Raw genomic sequence first — 21,453 nt, 5'->3', positions numbered from 1 at the left:
GTTCAGGTGCAACTTTGCAAACCTAAGCCGTGCTGCCATGTTCTTTTTCGAGAGAAGAGGCTTTCTCATGGCAACCCTTCCAAACAAACCTTACTTGTTCAATCTTTTTCTAATTGTACTGTCATGAACTTTAACATTTAACATGCTGAGGCCTGTAGAGTCTGAGATTTGCACAGACCTATGTTGTTTGCCAGTTGCATATTCCTGAACCAGGAGGCCCTTCTCATGATCATTCATACCTTGGTTACCTCAGGTGTGGACTACTGTAATGTGCTCTGCATGGGGCTGTCCTTGAAGACCACTTGGAAACTTAAGCTGATCCAGAAGTGGCAGCAACAAGAGTTATGGGCATGCCACAGAAGGCATGCCAACCCCACTTTGCAAACTGCACTGGTTATCAGTAGGATTACAGGTGCAATTCAAGGTGCTGGCTATCATCTACAAAGCCATATACAGCACAGGGTCTAGTTGTTTTGAGAAACCATTTCTCTCTTGTGGTCTCTACCCACTCTTAAGATTTGACTTGGCATGTTCTGCATCCCATCTGCTGAACATGACCAGTGGGACCCAGGATGTCTTTTCTGTCACAGCTTTGCCTTGGAAATTTGAATGGTCCCAATCCTGCTATCCTTTAATAAGACCTGGCCTTTTCCCCAGGCTTTTAGTATGGGATGTGGGCTGTGAGAGTTTTTATTTCTGGGATGGTCATCTTGCTTTTTTCATTGGCTTGATTTTCTATTTCTTTGATTTTAAATTTGTACATCACCCAGTCATTGAAATTGGGCAGCTTTAGAAATGTGAAATAGTTCAACTTCCAGGTTTCCTCTTATGACTCCCTTTGCTCTTAAAACTCAAGAATTATGAAAAGCTGCTTTTCTAAGGGAAAACTAGCAGTACTTTTGTACTCTTACACTTTTTAGACTACATCAATTTTTAACTAATTCTGTGGCAATGTGACATGTGGAAGAAACATGCATAGTGGCTAGAGCACTGAGGGTCTTCATTCAGAGATGCTAAGCAAAGTGAAGCCTGTTTGTAACAAAACTACTGTCAATACATTTTAAAGGCATAACTTACAATCTTCTACTTGCTTATTCATATGCGTAGATACTCAAACATATTAAAGTGGGCAAAACAGTGTGAAGAGTGGTTTCAAAACAACCCCAAATCTCATTAACAGAAAAAAGATACAATTTCTACCTCAAATGAGGGCAAGATTTCCTTACAGTACTGCTTCCCTATAAGGAAATTAAAATGAGAAGTACAACACACTAACAGTGTATCTACGGAACACTTTATTTTTTTTAAAAAAAACACAAATTGTTCATTTCTCAAAACAGACTGCATAATTTCAATTATAGAATAAAATTTTGGAGTGGAAGAGTTATATCTGGCTCATCAATGGAGGTGTAGACATTAAAATTAGTAAATGCAACAAAATGTTCACATCAAAATAAAAAGGGGGGGGGGGACAGCATTTTTCTAGACACTTTAAATCACCATTTACAGACCAACCTGAGCCAAGGCCAGAACTATTTGGTCATTTTGGACAAGTATTTTTCACATTTTTGTGGAAGGTACTCTAACAGATGTACTGAAGATCATATTTCCCTCTTGCCAGACTCACTGCTGTTTTACTGCATGCTTTTCCTTCTTAATGTTGGATGCCACAACTGGCTTAGTAGTCTGATTAGTCTGCAAAAGCCTGGAAGAAAATTTAAGTTCCATTTCTGAATGTACTTCCTATATCAAAAAATAAAGAAGTTACGCAATTAATAGACTAGGAAAAGAGAATGACAAATTCCATGAAATCTAGTAACCAAAGCATTTCCAGATGTATGTTCTATGCAGATATATGCCACTGTTTTTATTCACTGAAACTGTCACATTTTGCGTATTACAAATGATGAAATTATTAAAAAATAGCTGGCCAACGGTTTATTTAATAGCAGTGCAAAAATATTAAGTCATTTTCTTTTTTCTTTTTTTTCCTGAAACATATAGAGTCCTAGCCACCAATACTAGCTTTACAGCATCTACATAAAGTCTGACAGCACATTTGGTATTTTACATGCTTTATTAAAATTGTATTCATATTTACAGTATCTGCAGGAACCATCCTCCCATTTTTTGCACTCGAGCACCCACACCCATGCATACCCTCATTTCACAATGATATGAGGTTTGGCTCCTCACCTTTAAGGAGCTCCCTGGGGATGGAAAAAGGACTAATTGAGCTTATTTAAAAAGCAAAAGGAGAATGCATTTGGCCATTACACTGTTAAAAGTTTGCATGTGTATGTATATAGACACACATACACATTATTTATTGATGTGTGTGTGTGTGTGTGTGTATATACACACAAAACACTGTATGTTTTTATATACAAAATGTCATCAATTGTTCCAGTTAACTGACTGTTCTAGCCAATCTTCGATGCTGCTTTTAGTGACTCATGTTATATTTTGGGTTTTCCTTTAAAACAATTCAAGTCTAAGTGAAATAAGGCACAATTATTTGATTTGATTCAGGGGAAAGACAAGCATAGAAGGCAGGTTTCAGATGATAACTTCTGCAAATAAATTTTCCTCTATCCTTCAGGAGAATCTTATCTGAAACCATGTAATCTGCAGAGATCTGAAGTAGTTTTCTGTCATAGAAACCAATGGCCCACAAACTAGTCTGAGCATTCCCATTTATTATGTTTCAGCCACTATGTTAACTATGGATTCCTTAAAAGAACAAGGTTTTCCATTTAGCACTCAAAGAGTAGAAATTACACGTGAAACATGTAAGCCGGTAAATAACAAACTTCAAAGGCTTCAACATGCTGCAAGAAATTGCTTTCTTTGCATTTTAAATCCCTGGCCCCCATTTCATTAATGAAGCCTTTCCAGACATAGATATACTGCAACAACAACAAAAAAAAAAAAAGGAAAAAGGAAAAAGAATAAATGTTTGGCAGCCCAAAGAATGCCTAGTAATCAAATCAAATCTTCATCAGGAAAGGATCATATACAAAATGTATTGAATTATTTTCTGTAGCAGTTGAATTGTACCCAAAGGGCATTCTTTGATGGGGAATAAAAGATTGCAGTTCCAAAGGCCCCTGACTTTGGTGATTTACAAAGTTCAATCTTGTTTAGTGTGATCCTTGGTATCTTCTTCATCTGTATATTCTGATGGTTCCTCTCCTGGCTTTAGAAGTCTACCTACATAGTCATATTTTTCTGGAAAAGACATATATGAATTACAAATACAATAAATTACAAAAAAGTGTATTACAGTACATATATTTAAAAACAAGCTTATATCACATTAGTCTTATTAAGTAAGTTTACTGTTTTGAAGCCAAAAATTCCCATCAAACATACTGATATCATAAATATGCAAGTTAATTTCCTGGCCGTTTTGTTACTGTTTTCTTGAAATAATGCATCTCTTCTTATATTGCAAAGGCACTCTTAAAATGAAAAAGGCATATGTTCCCAAGACATGTGATCTTCATATCTTTTGTCACCATAAAGAAAATGTTACATGTTCACCTTTAATAACCCCACACGAGAAGCAATACTGGGATTTAAGGTGAGCTAGTGGGCCTAGTACAGAAGCTTCCGGCTCCTCTTTAAGGAATAAATTGAGATTGCACAGGCCTCTGAACTAAAGTGACTCAAATACAAAGATAAGAATATACTGCTATCTCTGAAAGCTTTCAAAAAGCAGATCTTTGAGATGTAAGATAACATAATTTGGGAAGTGTCCCACTTCTCTGTTATCACTTTCAAATGGCCACTTTTGTCACTACAAGCTCCAGTGTAGGAACCTCCCAGCTCATGAAAATGAGGGGCAAAGATCCTAAGGCAAAAAACAAACAAACAAAAAAGATTCCTATCTTACATGCAGCTGTGACAAGCATTTCTGCTACATCTCATTTCCTCTTTTGATGTGTGGGTTTGGGTTTTTTGTACCTGACAATGGAAATCTAGTAAAGTTACCCATTATTTCTTCCCACAATATTCTTAAACTACTCTATTGTATTTTAGAAACAGAAGTCACTACTATTGTACTAAGATGTCTATATGCTATTTGAAAAATACATTTAAAAGCACTAAGAGGTATTTCTATGGCTCATTTTCCATTTGATCAAAAGAAATCTCTCAATTAAAATAATTACCTTTAAACTGCATTTCCCATTCCCTAACACTTTCCATTTGCACAGCATTTAAGTCCGATAGATCATCATATTCATCTCTGAGTGCATCTTTATCTAGACAGAAAGTTGCTAGTCCCCTTGAGGCATCTCTGCCAGCAAATATTCCATAAGGGCCTTCTGAAAACAGAAAAAAAAAATACATTTATAAAACTACATGTATTTAATTGTACAATGTTCATTCTTATCTATTCAGAATGACTAAAGCTTTCTTTACAATAATTAAGTTTGAACAATCAGTCTATTAGATCTAAAGATTTAATCTACTTGAATACTCATATGTTCAATTACTTACTTTAATTCCAGAAAATATTTTTAGAAAGATTGACAAATGTTAACCAAACCATCATTTACTGCAATCATATGAGATGCTGTCAGCTATACACTTCTTTTTCAGGCTTCTAAATATAAAATTCTATTTTACCTGGGCATAATACCACTTAATGGGATTTGGTCAATCTAACAACAAACATGAACTTTCCTCTACAAAATTGATAAAGTAACAGAGTATACATGCTAGCAAAGCAGCTTCATTAACTGATTATATAAAGCAATATCCTACACAGATTTTGCACCAAAATTTTGTTAAAAGATGTTGAATATATTTATATCAATGCATTTAGCATTTTAATTTAGGCACAATCCATAAAAATTGAAATGAGAAATCATATTCCTTGAAAATTTAGGGTGCTTGTCTGTCTTTAAAGAAACTAATGAACTTAGCAGCCCAACTAATATTTATCTGCAATTTGGGGGTTATACAATATGGAATCTCTAAGTACCTACTAAAAAAAATGTACAGAATTTCAGGACATTTGGGAACAAGCTTTATGTTTTTAATGAACAAACTCTGACCGCTTATTATATGCTTATATTTAAACAGGCTACATAGGGTATTAGTGTATCACTGAATTGCAGTAGCTCAGTATTATAGAATGCACTTGGACACTAGGCTGACTAAATAATATATGCATACATGAATGTGTATTTATTTGTAACTTTGAGTCAGTGTTTGCGCCTGGTGACTACCTAGACTAGTCCCTGCAGTTTTCTTGGCAAGATTTTTGGAAGTGATTTGCCATTGCCTTCCTCCTAGGACTGAGAGAGGATGACTGGCACAAGGTCACCCAGTTGGCTTTATGCCTAAGGCAGGACTAGAACTCATGGTCTCCCAGTTTCTAACCTAGTGCCTTAACCACTACACCAAATTGGCTGGCTGGCTGGCTGGCTCATTCATTCATTCATTCGTGTGTACACACAAATGATTTGAACTAAAATGTGAAATGCAAAAAATGTATATCTATTTTCTGAAAATATTTTGTCTATAATATTGAACAGAGTTTGTTTTATAGTGTATTAGCTTCTTTCGAAGAGACCCTTCTGCAAACCTAATGCTAAATGTGTGCTAAACAATCACAGAACAAATAATGTTAGGATTTATGTATCAATAAGGGAGCTAACATTTAACTCTACTAGCTCTTGGTTTAAAAAAAAGCATAACTGGTGAAATATAAAATTAAGATACAGACCCCAGGTGTAAGATGCTCAACGTTGCACATATAGATCATAAAACTTTTCAATGGATGTTCTCAGTTGATAAGGCAATTAAGAGATCTCTTGCAATCCCCAATGATTTTTACACAAGCATAAAGATTGAGATAATCTTATTATCGAGCAATTGCTTCGGGAATTATAAGGTCATTCATGTACAGAAAGCAGAACCATATCCAACCTGTAAATATATATTTGCAACACATAACCAAGTTTTGAAAAATGAATCTCCGAAACATTTGCCCATATTAAAATGCTAGGACTTCAGAAAATACTTGAGTATTTTTTTCTCTCTCTTTTTTTTTGGCATTATGGCCAAGTACTATAGTGATATTTTTTAAGAACACAACACAGCAACATTAGTTTTAGTTTTACACACTTCATTCCCACATTATATTTAAACTTCATACTGAGAAGGAATTCTAGTTTCTGAAAAAGAAAAAAAAAAACCTGAGGATGAAATTTTATCCCTACTTCTAGTTCTGCAACATGAACACAATACTCCTATCAATTATTTTTTAAAAAAATCAGCTGTATTTTTGGTACCAACTTTCTAGTACTCCCATCATCTAGCTGAAGTTGCCATTGCCTTGCGAAAAGTTATAGTAAAGTTTAAATTATTGTAAACTATTTCATCTAAATAAATCTGTAACCTAGAGGTTCTCAAACACCCATGGGAGCACAGTTTTTTAAGATAAACAGTCCTGAGCAGGCAAAACTGAAACTGCTCAAATCTGAAGCAAATTTTGAAAGAATGGTTAAACCTGTGGGTATAGCCATCTACCACAACCATCTGCCAGGCCGAACAATTTTATTTATTTTTTTACTTATTTAATACTTTATTTACTATTAGTTTTATTCATGAAGGTGGCCATACAAATTCATTTTAAGGTGTCACAGTATTGCAAAGTTTGAAAATCCTTGCTATAATCTAAAAGAGCAAATATGTTTATTAAAATTGAAAAGCAGTAACCTTGTATGAAAGAAGCTGTAACTGTTTATAATGTCACAGAAATGTGATGTTATCCATATTGTCATTTTCTGAAACTGTTAAATTTTCCAAATCTAGGGGGTAAGTTCGTTACAGAACACACCATGGTAGTTTGGTTAGAGATTAATACAGAATGCAAAATATGCAATGGCCAAAATTTTACAATATAAAAGGTAGACAACATAACAATATCCTGTTTCTTTAATTGTGTGTAAATAGTAGTCTTAAGTCACCCCAATTCAGATCAATACTGCAGGGCTAAGAAGTTTCTTTTCTACCATTTTTCCCCTGAAAAACCTCTCCCACAACTACACAGCTCTTCATTAAGGAAATAATTGGGAGCAAAGGAGAGACACCCATAACTGTCAGACTATCCATACCTTTTTCATTTTTGAAACATACAAAAAAACCTTAGCATCAGAAGGGAATGAAGCATGCTGAAATTCATACAAATTTGTCTCTGTAATTTAAAAAAATCCTTTTTTGACAAGCACATGATGTCCCTCCACCTTCCAACACAGTAAGCTACCAAACTCTGTATCAGAGGCAGAGTTGTCAGAACATTTTGAGTTAGAGACAAAGGACATTAGGAACTTCTGTCTTGCTTTAACTGATTTACACCTTCCTTAATACTTTATGTCAATGTCAGGTTCAATCTACTGGTTCAAATTCATTCGACAGCCCCTTTTTACAAACAAAAATTATAAACTAATGTTAATTTGGTCCTTAGTCTAAAGAAAATAAACCAACTGACCCACCGCACAACTAGTGTGCTAGCCAATGCTTTTGGAAATACTTATAGCACTTGCCCAACCAGAAACATTAAGGTTTCAGTTGGAGGACTGAACAAAATGTCACATACAAAGCACCCGTGATCCTACTGAATTTTAAACATGTTTGCATTTTAAGGCTTCCTTGATTTCCTTTCAAAACCATGTATTTTCCTTTTTGATTCTTGGAAAAAAAAATTCTAAAATTTGGTATGCAAAAACCTCAATTGCATCATAGATTAGGGGAAAAAAATTGAAATGGCCTAGGAACATCTTAGAGGTTCAGCATTCATAAACAAATTTTTTTCCCCTGTATGAAACCTAAATTTTGTGCTCTCCTCAACACTTGGGACCTCAACTTGAATGAACTCACAAAACATAAGAGGAACATGTGAAACTTCCCAAGTGATTAGTTTATTGTTAAAAAAAAAAAAATGAATTCTATGCAATGTGAAATGGTAAAAATCAGAATAAAATATTTATACATTTTTTAAAAATAGCCCTTTCAGCTCAGTCTCATGTGAAGGATTCTTTCTTCTACTTATATCAATGGAACCGAGAAGAAGCTACCTTTGGTTGAATCATATTATATGTCTCTGTACAATGGGTTTACATAGTCTCCAATTATATTGTTTTCAGTGATTATTTGTTATTCTGATATTCAGTTAAGCTGTAGAAGATTAAAAATCTGTTTATAATAACTCACAAGGATTTATAGTCTAACAACAGTTTTACAATGTGTTGACATAAAATAAGAATATAAACCACTTTTCAATAAAAGTGTCAGTATACATTAGTCCAGTGTATGAGAGCATTCTTTTCCTTAGCTTATCTATCAACGCTAAAATTCTATAGGTTTGAATATCATCAGTTAAAATCTGCATGTGGTGACTTTGCCAAAGCAAACATAACTCCTGGCCTTGAAATTGGCATGGCAGAGCTTACAGGATTTTGGAAGGGAATGCCATCTGTGTTGTATTCCTAAACATTAATTGAAAACAAGTTTAGATTTAAGACAGAGAGAACATGGTGCTAAACTCTTCAAAAAACTAGCTTTTAATATTTCACTCCCCTTACAATTCCACTTACAGAAGGAACAGGCAACCTTATTTATTCATTCATTCATCCATCCCTCCCTCCCTCCCAAATTTGGTCACCACCCATCTCACTAGGAAGTGACTCTGGGCAGTAACAGCAAAGATAGCCAATTTTCTTCAGCAGATTCTGAATTTTCATTTTTAAAAAATTGGCTTTTGAGGAACATTTAGGGTAAGGCCAACAAATTGATACAATAATTGGAGTTTTTAGAGTTGCTGTCTCATGGCAGTTCAAGAAACAAGATCAATGCATTAAGGCTCACAGAAGCTTGATGTACTTATTTTGACCCTTACTGTAGTTGAAAAAAAGAATGAAAAATCAGCATGATCTAGAAATTTTCTGAAGACCACAAAATGGATGCTGGAGGGATATATGCAGCTCACAGGCCTTGCACTTCTGTTTTGAAGTGTGCTCTTCTTTTCACAACCACTCCTTTTTGAACCTTTAATCCATTCTTCTAGCATAAGCTGAAGAGATTTTAAAGGTGTATCTTCTTCCATCTTTTCTCAGAAATTTTGGGGGACGCGGTGGCACAGTGGCTTAATGACGCTGGAGTTTGCCGGCCAGAAATGGTCGACTCTCCAATGGTTCAAGCCCAGCTCCGTGTGACGGAAGTGAGCTCCTGTCACTTCATCCCTAGCTCCTGCCCACCTAGCAGTTCGAAAGTATACCATTTACGAGTAGATAAATAGGTACCCCCATTTCGGTGGGGGGAAACACTGGCAGCACAGGGAACAGAAATCAGCGCTGGACCTGCCTGGACGTGATCGGTGAAAGGACTGGTGGAGAAAGAGAAGAATTCCCAGATAAGCCGACCTCCCTAGGAATGCTGCTGGCCAGCTGGTGCAAAGCTAGCTCGCCCTCTTGTGGTGCACCAGTGGAATAAATGAACTAGCAACTGCTGGCGCCAGAACATCTACCATGTATAAAAAACAATATAGACTGCCTGGCATTGTATGCCATATGCTAAATAAATAAATAAATCAGAAATTGTACTTTTTAAATCTGTTTCCTATGTCACATTGAACCTTTATTATTTAATATTATTACACATCATCATCACTATTTCCTGAATTTTCTACTATTCACAGAGAACTTGGAAAACAGGTATGCTTGCCAGTAATACATGACTGATTTTTAAGTGAGATAGAATTAGTATGTAATTGGTTTCTGGGAAATCCTAATGTGACACAAGAAAAAATAGATCTTCCTTTTTTTAGTTTTCTGCACCTGCTACAAAACTTAGGAAAAAGAAAGGGTCTGCGAAAACGTGGAAGAAGGGAAATGTACAAAATTTCTTTCTAACTACTATTAGGAATAGCTTAACCTGAAGGTATAAAAAACAAAATCTTAGCTTCAAACATTAAGACAACAATGTATTGCAATGTATTAAGGGAGTCGCTTTTTTAAAAAAAACTTCTATACTGAAAGGAAGACTCCTAATTATCACACTGTATACTAAACACTATCTGCAAATATAATAGAGTGGCTTTTTTATATAGCCAGACCAGTACTTCAGAGACAAACAACACCAAGCTTATGGATACTACTACCCACAAATAGTTTTATTTATTTTTATTATATCTCCTAGACTCCCTGCATTACATTTTTAAATTTTTAATTTAACAAAATTAAATGGAACCCGATATGCTGTAGAACACTAGTATCAAGTGTGTGTGTATGTGTGTGTAGACTGTTTCTGGGCTTCACAGACACTACAGGCATTCTTTGTAAATTAAAAAAAAAGAAAAAACGGTTGCTATCCATTGCTTTGGGGGTGGGCATGACCATCTTCTCAGAAAAAAAAGACAAAACTGGAAAAGTAAGGAACATCCCAAAGAGTGAAAGGGGTTGTAAACAACTTTATCAACATGCCTTCTTGGAAAGAGATGTTTCGTGACTGTCAACTTAGTCCAAGGCAATCCACATCCAAGTCATGCATGCTATCAAAATTCTAAATGTGCCCATTGCCCCAAAATGTTGCACGCTCTGCACTATATTAGATTGAGGTGGGGTGGGGATGCTTCCAACCATTCATCAAAACATGTATTGATTGACATATGTAAGAAATAATTAAACTAAAAGGTGAAGAAACAAAGTCCATATGCATCTCAAATGCAAGCCAGCTGTAATCCCAAACACTACAGGAAAACTTGATAGGTGAACAAGAAATGCTCTCTTGATGAATCTCTTGTATGTACATGCAATTTACAAATATAGTGCTAGGTATGTTTACTTCTACTTTTTTGCATATGTTTCTCAATCAGGTCTTCATCTTTCCTCTGATCAAGTACCTGATTACTTCATTATATAATACTTTCTATTACTGAAGAAAATATTATGAAGAAAAGTAATATGAAATGTTAAGCTCCATACTAGTCCTTCTTTTCCACTTCATTCACCTATATTTATATTTCAACAGATTGCCAGTTTATTTATAAGCCAATTCCACTTCAAAACCAAACTATGATGAATCAAAAGAATTAGAAAAAGAAACCATCTGGGCAACCTGATAACTAGTCAGATTATTTTTTTTTTTCCATTTGTAACTTATCTTGCCCTATTGATGCTAAATCAAAAAGAGTTCCAATCCAGCCAAACCCAAACATTTTTCAGTCCCTAGGAATTCAGTAGGAGCCTAAGGTATAAACATGAATATAGCTAAAATCAACAGAACTGAAAAATGTACACATTTAGATATTCTATGTCCAATATGGGATGAGTGATATCTTGCTTACCAATCCTATTTTGCCCCTGGATTTAGTGGATTTAGAATTGACATTGCTACCATTTATTTCAATCTCAGATCCAAAAACCTATTCTTCAACATATGCCATATTCAAACAAAGATCAAAGATGTACTTATATTTTGAGATGGTAGAGTTTTGTTTGAAGCCTGTGATATCAGAATATCATATACAGATACATTTAGTTTCCCATCAGGGATAGAAAGTTGACAACCTTGAATAGGTACAGGTAGTCCTCGTTTAGCAACTACAATCGGGACCAGCAACTTGGTTGTTAAGCGAACTGTGCTTATGATTTTACTTCAGCTTTTCTTTGCTTTACAGTGTCAGAAGGACATGACCCCAAACAGCCAGGTGAGCCCAAGTGGCAGGGTAGGTTTCTGGAACTTGACTCACAAGGAAGCCAGGTAGAAGGGTAAATCTTATAGCCCTTTTTCCCCAGGCCCCCGCCCTTTGGAATGTTCACCCTGGCACTGGGATAATTAACAAGAGAATTAATGTTTGTATTTACATTCATTGGAAAGGAAGAAATTACAAGAGAGTAAGCAGGCACACAATGGGGAATAGACATCAAAACAAATGCACTAGCAGCAGCAGCAGTTTGTCTAGCAGTGTGTAGGAGGTCTGAAACTGATTAGGGTCTTGTCAGTTACAGGCAGCAGCTGCCAGCCCAGGTTTCTAATCAACTAATTAAGGTCACAGAGCTGTGCTTATTAACTTGGCCTTAGCACTTTTTAGGGACTGCTGTGCTGCAGAGAAAAGCAGCTGAGGAAGATAGCTTTGTTTAAGCAATCTCTGCTCTGCCAGGGGGAGAAAAGGGGAAAAAAAGTTCATGCACAGGACAATGTGTACTGACTGACTGTAATGCCAAACACATGATTGAGAGAGGGATGCTGCAAAGTTCACAAATGCAGGCACTGGTCACAAAGTTATTTTTTTACCACTGTCATAACTACAAACAGTTGCTGTGCAAGGCAGTTGCTAAATGAAGATACGATCTTTGTTTATAGTACATTCTAAAGTGCCTTCTATAGTACATTCTGAAGCACAACAGATGTAATGCTATTCTTGAGGAGGGCAGAATTCAGAAGTCTTTCCTCAAGAAGCCATTCACAATTACAATATATTGTTTCGGGACAAATCTGATTCACTAAGTCCATGCCCACTTGGCTCCTTCAGGTGGCTGGAAAAAGGATATGAGGCTGGATTTGGGAGGAGATAAGCAGCTCTTTGAATCAAGGAAGGTGTAGCCTGCCTTGAAAGAGGAAGTAGTGCACTCCCTCCTGAAGGGGTCATCTCTTGGCCTAACCCATCTATTACTCAGTGGCACATAGAACCCAGATGTGCCTTCTATTTTGCAGCACCTATTCTATTTTGCAGCACCTAATCCTGCCAGCCTTTAAAAAGGTCCTAAAGTCCTGGTTCTTCCCTCAGGTGCTGGGCCAGGGAGTTATATGAGCTTGCTGGAACTGTGTTTGGGCCACAACACAATATGCTTTACGTTACTATGTTTTATCTTTATCATTTTCCTGCACTGAAATTTTCAACCAGTAAGCCATCCAGAGTTGCTTAACAAGTTAGCAGCCATATAAATTTAATAAACCACACTGGACAATTTTATCCAATTTCTTCCTTTGCAAGAAGATTTTTAAAGGTGGTGAGGATTCAGCTTCAGAGAATCCTAGAGGAAATATATTATCTAGACCCCTTTTACTCAAGGTTCAGCCCAAGCATGGGACAGGAACAGCATTGGCTGTCCTGGTTCATGACCTCTACCAGGACTTGAAGAATGCACTCCTGGACCTACTGGACTTCTCAGCATCATTTGATACCATCAACCATAGTATCCTGCTGGACATTTTATGATGAATGAGAGTAAAGGGCACTATTTTGTGGTGGTTCTCCTACCTGAATGGATGGTACCAACTGCTTGGAAGAAGAGTGGATCAAGCCCTTGGCTCCTTCACCGAGGGATGTCACAGAACTTAGCGTGCTCTCTCTCATGAGTTTCAATAACTACATGAAACTGCTGGGAGAGTGACATACCATCAATATATTGATGATTACTACATATTGCTATCCCAAACTGAGACAGATATGCTGTAGAGGTCCTAACTCAGTTTGGAGGCTGTAAGGATTTAGATAGTCAAAACAAGGTCAGACACCTCCATGTAGGACAGAATTGTTGTTTACATGTAAATCAATCTGTTTTGATCGCAATCACTATTTTGGCTCTAGACACTGTTGCATTCCCCCTAAAAGAGTAGGACTGCAACTTGGGGGACTTCCTGGAATTGTGGGTACTGCTTAAACAACAATTGGAAGCTGTGGCCAGGAGGGCCTTTGCCCAGTTAGGCTGATGTGCCAGATGTGGCGCCTTTTCTGGTAGGGATTCCCTTGAAACAGTGCCTCATATCCTCATCACTTCGAGGCTAGTGTACTGCCTTCTTCATGGCCCTGCCCTTGAAGACAATTCAGAAACAGCAATTAGTTCAGAACACAACATTCATCAGTAATGACACCTATGCTGAGGCCACTACACTGATTGGCAGTAGGCTTTCAATTCTAACTCAAGATGCTGGTTTTAACCTTTAAAGCCTTATATAGCTTGGCACCTATATACTTGCAGGACTCTCTCCCAGCCAGAATCTTTACCGCTCTGTTGTTTATATTCCCAAAGGACTGGAAACCATTATATTTCAAAAAGACTTTTAGGAAAGACAATATATTTGGGGCACATTATTTTGGGTTCTCTGTAATGTTTATAATTTTGAGTAAACTGTCTTAAATATAAGAATTAGTACAGAAATGTTGTAATTGATAAAGCTGTTATTTGGATTACTTTATAACTAGTTGTAAAAGTAATGTTACATATCCAATATTTACAACACTGATGAACACACTAACTTCTACTGTGTACAACTATATTGTGATAAGTGTTCATCATACAGAGTAAACTATAAAACTGAGGGAAAAGGCTTGTTTTAAAACCCGGCCCAGGGGTACAGTAATTTGCTGCAAAATATTATTCTTATGTCCTTCCTGAATTAATCCAAATATCTATGTGAGCAAGATCTAGTGGCCCAAGAACTATGTTAACTTCTTGAATCCACTAGGGCAAGCTGCACATAAGCAACTTGAAATATATTAAAAGAATTCTAATGGGTTAAACTGGCATCTCAACTACTTTTAGCTGGCTTTTAAATTTTATTTACAATATAAGTAAATAACTACTTGAGGCAGCCACCATCTTAAACAGCACCCACAATTTTTTTTCGCAAAGAATGTTTTTTAATATAGCAGCCACTACAACTCATTTTGCATTGTCTAACGATAAAGGAATTTTAGTAGTGCCCATATGCATATTGTATAAAGTATAATAGCTTTTAAAAATATTTTAAAACTATAACATGACTAAATAAAGTTATGATCCTAAGTATATGCAAAGATAGTTGAACTATTTACTTTTTTTACCTACAATTAAAACACACATACCTAAATTAGGAGTGGCTTGACTTGTGCCATATGTTTTCTTTCACTATAGACTACACATTTCATTACATATCTCTGTGATTCCTATTACAATTTTGTACTATTCATTCACAATAAAATAGATTTTAACTATCAAGTCCATTGAAATATACACAAGAGATTAATTTCTACAGATGTTACAAACTGGAATGGAAATTATCAATACTACAATTCCACACTACCTTAAAAATACATTGTTTATTTTAATTGAAAGCTAGGGATTTCCCCCCCTGTACTGAGAACTATGTGCAGCTATTAGTAAAAAGCTATGGTAAGATCAAGACTGCCTATTCATATTCAACACAAAACAATAAGCTGGACTATGGCTATAATTCCAACTGTTGAAATGTCTTGCATAATAAGATGACAAGGCAGCCTTAAAGAAATGGCATCCTAACATTGCTACCCAAAACTTTGATCAGATTCAGAGACTTCTTTCTGCAAAGAACATCTGCCTCCAGCTATTCACACAGATGGATAAAGGAATGTCCATACCTTTTTTACCTGCCTCTACTGGGCTCGCACAAGCCTGAAATGTGGCTGGCCAGCTTGTGTGAATCCAGGCAATTAAACTAGTAAATCCTGGTTCAGTTAACCACAAATTGGCTTAATCGGTGAACTAGTTGAGACACTGTCCTCCCTTCTCCCAAAGGCCTTCCTACGCCAGCCATACTAAGACACATTATGGCCCCAGCCACGTTGAGTCAGGAAGAAAGGGGCAACCCTGTTTTCTCCCCTCACCGGGCCCGTAGAACTTGCTGCCTTTGGTCACATCGAAGACTTTGCCGTTGACGGCCAGAAGGATGCGCGGCAGCCGCGCACCGTCGTATTCGCGTAGCTGCTCCAGAGTGAAGTCCCGCCGCTTCATGCGGGGCAAGGAGTGGGCCTGGCTCTGTTGCGCCGCGCCCCCCGCTCCGATCCTTTTGCCCCAGCGCTTGTAGACCTGATAGGCCAAAAGCGTCACGATTACCAAGGTCAAGATTAATAGCATGTCGAGCCAGCTTCCCCCGAGCCAGCTTCCGGTAGCGGCACCCGCCGTCTCCGGCGGACCAACGCCGCCGCCGCCGCCGCCGCCTTGCTCCGTCCTTAGCTTCCCAATCCCATCGTCCGCCATCACTGCCCAGCCAGCGCCTGCCTGAAAGGAACCGCTCCGCCCCAGTCGGGGAGGGGGGAGGAAGGCGGAGGCGGGGCACCCTCTGTGTTTTCCATGTCTTGCTTCGATTGGTTACGGTTAAGAACACGTCACCCAACACTAGCTCGCGCCCAGCAGAAACGAATAAGAAACAGGTGCACGCGGCTACCCAACGGCTGAATTCCACCTTAGGGAAAGCTTCGTTTGAGAGGGTGGGAGAAGAGAAATCATGACGTGCAACAACGCGCCTGCGCCCGTCCTCCCTTTCCCCCGCCCCCGCCCCGCTCCATTATACTGTTCAGTCTTCGCAAATCCTTTCCTCTCCAGTTGCAGTCGGTCTGGGGCTTGGTGCGTGGTCGGAGCTGCTGAAATGTAGGCGTGCTCGACTCTGACGTTGCTGCGGGCTGAGCTCGGATACCTCGAGTGCTTTTAGTGTATCATCATTACTATAAATACACTTCAGCTCCCGCACTGCAGCATAAAGCAGGACGGCACATAGCTGCTTATTTGGAGAAGGATTTTCGGGGCGGCGTTTCAATCTCCTTTCTCCAGTGGAGAAGATGCACAATTTCTTTCGTAAGTCTCTGCCCTACCCAACCTGGTGCCCTCCGGATGTTTTGGACCTCAACATGTATAATCTTCGGTCGAGTTGGCCAGGGTTGTGGCTGTTGATCTCGTTTGTTAATAATTTAGTGTACTGCCTAAAAGCTGCAGCTGCTGTAAGAGAAAAGAAATAATGAAACAGGTCTTGTTTGCAGACTTAAAACTTAAAACTTTTTTTTCTACACGTTGTGATCTCTACCTTAATACCTTGGATTGCCTCTCCAATGCTGAATTCGAATTTTAATGCGACGGATTGGAAAAATAGTTGAAGATATGGATAATCGTATCACCGAATTAGTTTAACTCTTTTTTTGTTTTTGCTCTCCCTGCTTTTTGAAGTGCAGATTCTAGCACAGGACAGCTTCTGCCCAGGAAAAAGGTGGTGTAGCCCTGTGTACTCCATGAATGGAAGGAAATGCCACGAGAACTGCCAGTACAAGATCATGCTCATGTTGCTGATACATCAGCCACATATCACACCATTCACAGCAAGCACCAAGTATTTCTTAATATCCCCAATTCACTCATAGTTAACCACAATTTCCAAAGACTTTTCATTAACACTTGCTAAAAGGTGTATCTGTTGCTGCATAAAAGCATCTAAGAGAATTCAAAGATTTTTTTCCAAGTTATGTTTGAAGATTACTTCACACTTGATCTCATGCTAAACGGGTAACTATCTATGCATAAACACCGTGTATGCCTTCATGTAAACCATTAGTTTATTAAAAATAATTTTATACTGCTTTACATTCTCATAGAAAGTATATTTTTAATGTATCAAAAATATTTTAAAATCTTTTTAAAAACAATAAAACCATATTTAAAAATTAGTGATCAGTTTACAGGAAAAGAATTGTAGCCATCCCATAGACTCATTATATACAATTTCCAATAAATTCATAGATAGCTAATTTGAATATTGTACATCAAGTTTTGCTGTAGGATTTTTGGTCAACTACAGCTTGAGCTAAAGGACTCATGTGAGAACATGCAGTATGTAGCCCATTCAGAAAGGGATATAGGACTGCAGCCTGGCACAAACTGAGACACCAAGGATGAGACCAGATATTACAAACTGACAGCATCTTGTGTGCTGCTTGGCTTTTAGAAGATGTAATGTGGAATTGGCAAGCATATTATCTGCTGACCTTCTGGCAACTTGACATGGTTGTATTGTTTGCTTTTTTGGTTTATTTTACACCGCTTAGAATCACAGTGTTCAAGCCTGGCGATCATATAAATTCTTTCCTTAAATAAAAAAATAACCACTTATTAGTTATTGTTTGGCAAGCTTATACATATATATATATATATTGAAATTAACAATAGCAGATAATGTCAAACTCCAGAGCTCTGTGCCTTCTAATTATTATGTGCCATCAAGTCATTATTGACTCTTAGCAACTGATCTGTCCCTAACCTGGTCTTTCAGATCTTCCAATGGTGCACTCATCGCTACTGTAACTGAATCCATCTATCTTGGTGCTTGTCATCCTCTTCTCTTTCTTTCTACCTTTCCCAGCACTAGAGCCTTCTCCAGAGATCTAGGTCTTTGCATAATGTCTCCAAAGTAGGATAATTTGAGCCTGGTTATTTGTGCCTCAAGTGACAAATATGGGTTGATTTGTTAGATGTTCCATCACCAAAGTTCAAAAACGTCAATACTCTTCTTCAAAGCCCAATTTTCACAGGGAATACCATTACAGGTAGTCCTCACTTACCAACCGCAGTTGGGATCAGCAACTGTCACTAAGCGACCCAGTCAATAAGTGAAATGTCACATGACTGCTCCAGATTTATTATGTCAATTCCGCTGCAGTCATTAAACAAATCAGTGCAGGTCATTAAGCATGACATCATGTGACTGACTTGCAACTTCTTACCGGCTTCCCCATCGACTTTGCTTGTTGGAAGCTGGCTATGAAAGTTGCAAATGGCGATCATGTGACTGCAGGATGCTGTGACTGTTGTAAATGCATACCAGTTGCCAAACGCCTGAATTGTGATCACATAGTTGCGAGGATGCTGCGATGGCCACAAGTTTGAGTACTGGTTGTAAACCCACTTTTTCAGCGCTGTTGTAACTTTGAATGGTTTTTGAATGAGGCAGTTGGTAAGTGTTGACTACCTGTGCTTGCATGATTCCAGTCTTTGTAGGTATAGACACATCATGACATTTGAATATTTTTTCCAAAGCCTTCATGGCTGTGCTATAATTGCTAGTCTACAGTGTATTTATTTCTTGACTGCTTGTTCCTTTAGTATTGATGGTTGATCTTAAAAGGCAGAAGCTCTCCACCACTTCAGCATCTTCATTATCAGCTCTAAGGCTGGTTGTTCTACCTGTTGTCATTAGTTTGGTATTTTTTATATTTAAAATTATATTTAAAATTTAGTCCCATTTTTTCACTGTGCTCCTTGACTTTTACTACTAGAGCTTGCACATCCTTTGCATTTTCAGCTATCAGAGTAGTGTCATCAGCATAGCACAGGTTATTTATGTTCCTCCACTTTTAAAACCACACTCATCTTCTTCCAGTCCAGCTTCCCTTAATGTGGCTTTTAATAGTAAAGCATAAAACCATATAAAGTGTCTAGCCTAGGGATAAATATATTAGCATTTTTAAATATTTTATCAACGCTTCCAACTATACTTCTCTAAGAAAAATTATGCTTTAACATTGCAAATCAAGCAAGTGAGAAATCCTAGATATTACAAGCAAACTTCTTGGTCTTTTAGCAATAGCTTGCACAGTTCAGTTATTTAGTTGAGCTTTATACATTAGGCATAACAAATTCTGGTAAGAAAATGGGGTGGGTGGGTTATATAATATATGTATAATACTAAATTGGACTCTCATGATCTATGTGTGTCTTTTGACTAACACATTGGCACCTTGATAACAGCATTCTGTCAGGATTTAATATTTATCCATACACGTTTCATCAACTAGAGGCATAAATAAAGAAGTGCCATTAATTGCAACTGACAAAGTCAGTTCTTTTGCTAGAAAAACATTAGAAAACATGTTTAATCAATTGCTTCTCAAATGATTCTTTAGCATTGATGACAGGTGAGGCTATATGATATGCACAGTGGCTGAAGGTAAGATATGAATAATAATTGCAGATCAATGTAATGACAGCTAAAGCATGTCAGTTTCCCTGGTAGTTTCCTTGAAGAGACTTCTGTTAAAAGTTATGCCACAAAATAAATTAAAATAAAAATAAATAAAAATCTACTATTAGTTTGTATAGATATTTGTTATTAATAAATCAATTTGATATGCAGATGCTAAGGGATGAGTTGAATAAAGAATTGGAGGTTTCTGTATTGCCTAGACAATGGGAGAGTGTCTTAACGTCTATAGCAAGAGTGTCAATGGATCTTAAACTACGACTCATACAACAAAAAATAATATTTAGAATTTATAGGACTCCATTACGTCTGTATAGAAAAGAATTGTCAAAAACAGCATTTTGTTGGAGATGTAATAAGGACAATGCCTCTTTAAAGCATATGTTCTTACAATGTCCTATATTTACTAAAATTTGGGAGAAAGTAGTGGACTATATAAATATGATTGTGCGACAAAAGCTAAAATTTTCAGAGGATAATATTCTTTTGAACTATATACCTAGTGCATGGAATCTGACAACCAGACAACGTAAATGGATTCTCCATACCCTTACTTTGACCAAAAGACTGATATTGCAAAATTGGAAAGATAAATGTATGGCCCCATTTAGTCAATGGATTGAAGACCTGATTGCACTTGCCACTTATGAGCAGATTTCCTATAGACGTAGACTTTGTATGGACAAGTATAATGAAATATGGGACTCGTTTATACAAAATACACTGGGTTAAAAAAAAAACAGCAGCAGGATAGTCATATATTAGAAATATAGATGTACTTGAATAATATTTGTAGTAGATAAGCATATATAGAATTGTAATTGTGTACCATTATATATTTACTTTTTTTGTTGTTATATTCACTTTTATGTTAAAGCACTTTTATGTTTTTTTCCTTTTTTGTAATTAATAAAAAATTAATAAAAATAAAATAAATTTGTTTGATTCACATATATCTTGGTTCACATCAAGAATTCAGATATATTAGCATCAAGCAAGCATGATGATACATGAAAACTAGTGATTTCTGCTTGGGTTATCCTGATAGCAAAAATAAGCAAAAGGATCTCACTCTATTGTTTTTTTTTTCTAATATTACAATTGAAATAGGATCCCTAGTTTGTTCCTCTCTTAATAAATTAGAGTAACAATTTAGGGGTCTTTATTAGCTGTCTTCACAAGTAGCTCTTTGCTGTTGTCCAATGGTTGCCCAGATATTTCTACCTCTGATTAAGCCATTGGTTAATGGATTTGCATGCTATATTAATCCAAATATTGTGGTTTGTAAACCATGATGTTTAATGTAGGACCTGCATTTGTTTAGTCAATGAACCACAGTTAAGTTAATGTGGTATATAAGCAGAATTTATCCATCTGGATGGTAAGGAGAGGAGCAACCAAGATATAAGCTAGCACCTTGAAGATGCTCCCATATGTTAACATCTTACTGACCATCGACATCTTGGAAGATATTGTTTGTGTATGTGTTTGGTTTTTATTCTATTTTTATTGTATTTTATATTGTTTTTATTGTATTTTAATATTTATTGCTATTTTATTGTGAACCGCCCAGAGTCACTTTTTGTGAGATGGGTGGTATCTAAATTTGAAATATAAATAAATAAAATAAATATCCTGGTTTAGACAGAACAAGGGGTTCTTTATGCAGTGTTGAAG

The 21,453-nt window shown here is 36.9% G+C and overlaps 1 protein-coding gene across 1 annotated transcript; it reads right to left on the bottom strand.

Annotated features, from left to right (window-relative positions):
- Positions 1–1,256: 1,256 nt before the first annotated feature.
- On the bottom strand, positions 1,257–16,324 carry PGRMC2 (progesterone receptor membrane component 2). Its single transcript, XM_007435862.4, has 3 exons — positions 15,641–16,324; positions 4,176–4,331; positions 1,257–3,231 (listed from the first exon to the last, which is right to left on the bottom strand). The coding sequence occupies exons 1-3, from the start codon at positions 16,011–16,013 to the stop codon at positions 3,134–3,136; spliced, it is 627 nt and encodes a 208-aa protein (XP_007435924.2). The 5' UTR covers positions 16,014–16,324; the 3' UTR covers positions 1,257–3,133.
- Positions 16,325–21,453: the final 5,129 nt, after the last annotated feature.

This window comes from Python bivittatus, unplaced genomic scaffold (assembly GCF_059951505.1).
Source record: "Python bivittatus isolate LINGU-HERP-01145 unplaced genomic scaffold, Pbiv_v1 ctg000070_np1212, whole genome shotgun sequence".
NCBI classification, from domain to species: domain Eukaryota; kingdom Metazoa; phylum Chordata; class Lepidosauria; order Squamata; family Pythonidae; genus Python; species Python bivittatus.
This window is presented reverse-complemented; position numbering and strand designations above follow the sequence as displayed.

Bases quoted from the DNA above. Each gene is read 5' to 3' on its own strand.
- PGRMC2 (XM_007435862.4), bottom strand. From the start codon at position 16,013: ATGGCGGACGATGGGATTGGGAAGCTAAGGACGGAGCAAGGCGGCGGC. The intron at 4,332-15,640 runs GTGAGGGGAGAA...TTCTGTTTTCAG, and splicing joins CAGCAAGTTCTACGGGCCCG to AAGGCCCTTATGGAATATTT. The intron at 3,232-4,175 runs GTAATTATTTTA...TGTCTTTTCCAG, and splicing joins ATGGGAAATGCAGTTTAAAG to AAAAATATGACTATGTAGGT.